This window comes from Budorcas taxicolor, chromosome 2 (genome assembly GCF_023091745.1).
Source record: "Budorcas taxicolor isolate Tak-1 chromosome 2, Takin1.1, whole genome shotgun sequence".
NCBI lineage: Eukaryota > Metazoa > Chordata > Mammalia > Artiodactyla > Bovidae > Budorcas > Budorcas taxicolor.
The window spans coordinates 132,521,084-132,527,630 of NC_068911.1; the positions used below are offsets into that span (position 1 = coordinate 132,521,084).

The 6,547-nt window shown below is 42.9% G+C and overlaps 1 protein-coding gene across 1 annotated transcript in view; it reads right to left on the reverse strand.

The window, feature by feature from the left end:
* SATB2 (SATB homeobox 2) overlaps positions 1 to 4,293 on the reverse strand; it is a 195,525-nt gene extending 191,232 nt beyond the window's left edge. The window contains exon 1 of the mRNA XM_052635479.1: positions 4,110 to 4,293. Within this exon, the coding sequence (XP_052491439.1) occupies positions 4,110 to 4,278 (169 nt within the window). The 5' untranslated portion in view covers positions 4,279 to 4,293. The remainder of the gene's footprint in view (positions 1 to 4,109) is intronic.
* Between the last annotated feature and the right edge of the window lie 2,254 nt (positions 4,294 to 6,547).

Genomic DNA, 6,547 nt, shown 5'->3' on the forward strand with positions numbered 1-6,547 from the left:
GTTCAGCTCTAAATGAGGCCCTGCCCCACAATCATCATCACATTTGCTTCCCAATTTGAGTACATCAGCATGTATTGCATAATGATATTTTTCCCCTTCCAACAAGACAGTTGTGTTCTTAAAAAGGCTGACCGGTAGCAAGAAGAAAAGGTCTACTTGGGGTCCAAGAGTTTTAACTTCAATAGACAATTCTTCACCAAAATTAAATGGTTGTTTTAAAAACTAATTTTTCCCCAAAAAAGCTAATTATTTTTTCAAAAAAAAAAAAAAGGCAAGATATTCCTAGTGTTTAAACATTTTCCCTTGAACTCTAGAACATTTAACACCAAAACAAAACAAAAAAATCATCAAAATTCAAAGGAAAATGGAAAATATCAAAAAGATTTCTGATGTTTAATGCCTCCTATCAGCAAATACACCATCTGGTATACTCAAGCGCTGTTCATTCAGTTTAAATAAAGCTGTCTGAAAGTTCTTCTTTAAGCCAAACATTAAAAAATGAAAATGCTTGTGTTAACAATGAATGAAGCACAGTAATTTATTGCTATTAAGGCACAACTGGCCAGCGCCTTTCAGCAGTCCAGGAGGAAAGCAGAATGCCTTGCTTCCTCGGGAAACTTGATTGGCATCACTTTCATTTTATGCTGTAGGTTGCGTGGCTGAAGCATTGCATACAGCTGAACATTTTAGGTACTTATGCTAATGGTGGTAAAAGGATCATCTGATTCTTATATTCATCATCCTTAATAATCTTTTATTTTTCTAAACCTTCAAATAGATCTGTAAGTTTTAATCAATAATTTCACGAATATAAATTTCCCCACCATTAATCACTCTTTTTCAAAATCCTTATGGAGTGAATTACTAGCTGAGAGGGGACGCCAATTCTAGTAAGTGAATGTTACCCAGCAGGGATATAAAGCTGTCAACACCGTGGTGCTCTTGCTTGCTCTAAACTCTCTCCCAGCCTTCATATGTTTTTTAAAGAGATATTAGCCTTTTTTTTCCTAAGGACCTTCTATAAAAGCTGACTGTCATATATATCTGAGCACTTATATTTTATTACATACACACTTTAAAACATACTGCTTAGATAAGAGCAAATATAGCCTAGAAAGTGTTAGAAATACAAAGCAAAATTGATCTACTTTCTAATAATCTTCTAAAGCTAACCATACTGTAAACAACACACTTCTAAGTCCCTTATTAAAACAGAATCCTGTGATAGTGTTTCTACCACCTCATCCAGTCAAATCCAGACACTAAAATAATCTCTCTTTTGAAAAAAAAAAAATTTAGTTCTCATTGAAAAATACAGCAAACTCTCTCTCCCTCTAGAAAAGTAGTAACAGAATTTATTATGGCAACCAACGCATTCAGAAACAGTTATTTACCTATTTATCAGAAGCAGTAAGATAAACTGCCATTTTATTGAGAAGCCAATTAACTTAATGGTTTACCCTATTTTTAGGGGGAGACTATTTAAGAAAGAGAATCACTAAACATTAACTAACACATTTTCCCAAATTTTGAGCTCTGTTTTATTATTATTTATTATTACAGCCATCTTTACAACATTGACAAGACTGCAGTATATCTGAAAATGGTAATAAATGATGCAGAGCTATAAATATTTTTGTAGTTGTCTAGGGTTATTATATTGCTTCATAAAGAAAATTTAAACAAGAAGAGGTAGGATAATAGAAATATAATCTACTTTATATATACTCTTGTTCCCCCAATCATTTCAATTATAAAAGAACCACTAAATAGAAATATTATCTTAAATATTTTTAAAATTTAGAATGTGCATTTTTAAAAACACTTTGCTTTTGTCCAATCTATATACATGAGTAAAAGTTATAATGAAGTAAAATTATGTATCTTAATGTACATCTGGAAACTATCAATATATAAACTTAAACCCACAAAATAATCATTAACATTCAATAAGAAAACTTTGCACTATTGAAATGTTATGTTCTAAGTTGTTATATTTTAAAACTTCCTAAATGAAAAATTTTCCAATCTATTATGTTCTACAGAGTAAAATCATAAAAAAATCTTTAAAAATCCACTCTATGTAAACTATTTTATCCACTTTACTATTACACATCATAAATGGTACTTATTGAGACAAAATGATGTCATTTTTATTTTCAATTTGGGAAGCAGCAGAGACCTTTGATATTGCTAAATTAAGTTAAAGCTCAGAAAAAGTGACTAAACCAGCTAATTGAAACAAATTTATTACTTCTCACCAAGGCTTCATATTTGTCTGTATCAAATTTGTAGTAAGTGGTCAAATGTGAATAATCACCTCCAAAAATATGAAAAGTAACTGCTATTTTACACTGAAGGTATCCCTGGTCAACAAAATCAAGTAGTTTCTTTCACAGTTCAGTAAGATATAGGAAGGAAAGAAAAACTTGCTTTAGGAAGGTACAATTGTTAATCATTACATTCTAAAATGTTTAGAGACTTCTTTCAATTTAGTGAGTTTAAAAAGAAACCAAAATTTCAGTCCAGGCTTTTTGGGGTTTTTCTTTTCCTTATGCATAAGGCCACTTTGAGAACACATCCTCTCCAAGGATTTCCAAAAGTTTTTCAACCCAACATCACTAGCACTTATCATGTCATCTCACCTTTGGTCCCACCATATTCACTATATATTTTTCTTTCTTGTATGCATATACTAAAAAATGGTATCAAAAGTCCGAAGTTATTCTTTCAGTCTCAAGACAGCACATTAATAAACACTATTTCTAAAAAGTGAGTCACAAAACTATGAAGTTTTCTTTTGCTTCAAGTCCCTAAAATGAAAGGTACGTAAGCCCACAATCTATAGCCAAAAAAGCTTCAAAAATTGAGCAAATGAGTACTTTGCAAGGGAGATGATTAATATAAGGAACTAAGGCAAAGCATGCTGAATGTCTACAATGAAGAAATAGTAATAATAAAATAAGTAAAACCAAAAGCCTGTTCTTTCATAAATTGTCCATTGTTTATAAAATTTCTTTAAAAGGGACTGGATATTTCAAATTAAGTCTTTACTTGGAAATACAATGGCTATTTAGAGCAGGAGAACTTATCACTTACTTTCCCTAGGATTTTGTTTCATTTCAGGCAGGCTAATGTAAAATAACATTAAATAGGCTAATACTGAAAATATTAGGGGGAAAAAACTTTAAGAAGCAAAAAAATTTTTAATTAGTAATTTATGTCAAACACAAAAAAACTGCATGCCATGTAGAACTGTGTATTTACATGTATAAAACAACTAGGGAAATGTCCTATAAACCTCAAAATATTTTAATAGTGTTTAAATTTCTTTCATATCTTTACTTCATAAAATTACTTTCCCTAACCACTTTAAAAGAAAGTGGTTGTTTAAGTAGTAAACACTGCAAAAGATTTTAAGTAACATTAAATTCTTGGAAAGAAAAACAGCATGTAGCCAATAAGATCACTATACCATTTTTACGTGTTGTCCTATATCATTCCGTAACAAAGTTACAAATGCATATAACTTTAAACTTAATTTTTTTAAAACGGTAGCATTAAAGTCTCTAAGGGCCTGACAGATTCGCAGGGATTCTTTATTTCCCACTTGAAATAAAGTGGCTGGAAATACTCCCAGGTGTTAATCATTTGTGTCTAAGTACTGTCCTAACTAATAAAGTAATATCAACACCCTTGCTCCTGGTCTAACCTGAGCATTCAAGATTAATCCATAAAAGCGATCGCACCTAAATTCCATCCCTACAACAGACACTCTTGAGGCAAAGCAAAAGAGTTAGATCACTAAAAAGCTCTCTAGGAAAATCTAGAAACAGTTAGCTGGCTGTGACATAAACCTGCCAACACCTCAGCACATAGTGGCAAAGTGCCCAAAAAATGCCACCCTCCGGGTAAACCACTTTCTTGTTTTAACTCGAGATGAAGCTACCAGTTGCAGAATAGAGGCGACGGGGGCATTATTTGGCAACCTGGAACTCACTTCCTGTAACCCTACACCGCGACAGAGCCTAATCAACCTGAACCCTGACACCCGGGCCTTGATCGCCCCGGCCGCGGGCTGCGCGCGCCTCCCCGCTCCGGGCTGTTACCTCCCACGGCCTTGGCCACGGCGCCGTTGGGCCTCCCGCGGGCTCCCATGGGGCTGCCGTTCTGCTCCAGCCGGGCCACCTTCGCCGGGGGAGGACCCTTGACGTCGGGGCTGCCGCTCCGCCGGTCGGGGCTGTCCCGCAGACACGGGCTCTCGCTCCGCCGCTCCATGCTGCTCCGACTTGGAGACAAAGTTCCCACCGGCAGGTCGCAATAAAACGCGCAGGGACCTAGGGAGGGGGCGGGGGGGAAAGGGGAGGGAAAGAAAAAAAAAAGAGGGAAAACCGCTCACACACGTGATAGACGTTTAGGCCAGTGGGGCAGCGCGCCGCACCGAAGCCACCCAAACTTCCTCCCACGCTGCCCGAGGGGCCCGAACCTCGGTTGGCCGGGGAAACCGGACCCAACCTGACACTGGGTGGCCCACAGCAAACTCAGAACTTGGGGTGCCGCGACCCTGCTGCTCCCCAGAAGTTAGCTCTCGGTCACGAAGTCCGGCCCCTCGCCCAGGGCCGCCCAGAAGTGATCCATTCATTGGGACAGGGTTGGCATGACCCGTTCTCGGGTGCGACGGCCTTGCTGTCGGGGGGAGGAGGGGTCAGGGTTGCGGAAGAAATGAACTTCATAAAAAGACATCGCACACACTCAAGGAGGGGTGGGAGTGCACACAAGTCCATAAGAAAACAAATTAACCACACGGTGAAGTCGCTCTGATTCGCCCGGCAGTAGGCAAAGGCCTGGCAAAAAGACCCTTGAATCCCTGCTGTTTATCTTTCCCGAGCACGTCTTGGGACACACATACACACTTTGTACAAAATCAACCCTAATTCCACATTAATAAGCATTCCAAAACACTTGGAGGTATTGATCAGAGTAATCTTCTGAATAACCTGCACCTCAAGGGCGGGGGCTACAATCGTTATTATTTTGGAACGTTATCTTCATCCGATCCTGACTTTTGTTTTCAAAAGCTCTTCAGGATAAAATACAAAAGCAAAAAGCAGTTGAATTATTAGGTGCGGGAGGGAGCAGCTTTCATCAACCCCAATTTTTAAATTTCCCAAAGTTTTTTTCTGGGTCGCTTGGCTGGCAGCGCGCTCCTCACAGAGCCCGCAGATCTCCGCACCCCTGGATTTTTGAGAGGGTGGAGACGCAGGAGGAAACACCTGATGAAAAGACACTCACATTGTCACTGACTTCCCGGAGAAGCTGGAACCCGGCGCAACAAAGTGCGCTGGGAATCCTCGCGGGCGCTCAGGTTGTGGGAGAAGCCGCGTCGCCACGGCTCGAGCAGACAAGGTGGGGGTGGCAAAGGGGAGGTGAGAGGAGGGATGCGAGAGATGCAGAGGCTGAGCTCGAGCGCTGAGGGCGAAGGCTGCGCCCGCACTCCCTCCGCTGCGCTGTCCGAGAGAGCGGGAGCCGCGGAGAGGGAACCTAGCCGGACCCGGGGCTTCCCCGGACTCCCGAGCTTGGCGCGGGCGCCTTCGCCCTGAGTACTTACTGCTCACAGTCTGTCTGTAACTTGGCTGGCTGGGGCTCTGTCCATGGAGCAAAAGTAGAGAATCCAGGGTGGAAAGTTTCTGGTGATATGCTTTGCAGTGTTCTCCTAGTCTTCCTTTCTCTTTACTCTTTCCCCTTTCCTCTCTCCCAGGTCCAAACGTTTAAGGTCCTGGGTCAGGGTGTCTTCTTAGTGCGGCGATGATGGTTGTTATGATGATGATGGGGGGGGGGGGGGGCGTTGGGTGGGGGGAAGAGGGAGGAGGAGTAGAGGGAAAGGAGGGCTCCTCTAAAGGGGCACCCGAGCGAGCGCGGGAGGAGGCGACGGAGGAGGGGAGAAGAGAGAAGGAGGCTGAAAAAGCCTTTTCACACCTTCGGGAAGGAGACCCTTTCTGGAGAGAAAAGGCTGAGAACTGGGAGGCGGCGGAGGCGGGTCGGGGCTGCAGCTTCGCGGGGCCGCTAGCTCGCGAGGAGGCGCGGCCGAAGAAGCCGTAGGGCCGGTGCCACTGAGAATCGAGAAGGCGCAGGGACCTGGGACCGCGCGCGGGAGCAAAAGCGGCGGCCGCCGCAGCTGTCACCTCCAGCCTCTCCCCTCTCGGCCGACGCCGCCGCCAGCAGCCGGAGCCGGACTCACTGACGAGCCGCAGAGGGAGACACAGTGAGAGGGAGATGATTATTAGTTGCGTTGAGTCATCAGGCAAAGTGAGTCCTTTTGGGTTGTCCTCGGTTTCCGATTTCTCCCCCTCCCCCTTTCCGTCCCCAGATCTAGCGCCTTCAAAATAATAATTTGGGGTGGGGGTAGGGGAAGTCTCTGGGTTATTTCGGGATGGGGGTTGGGGGGGAGAGATCTAAACCCGAGCCAGACTGGTCCAACGCATTGAAGGAGAGTGGGGGGCGGGGAGGAGGGCCGGGGAGGTTGCGGGGGGAGGGGGGCCCCGCCTGG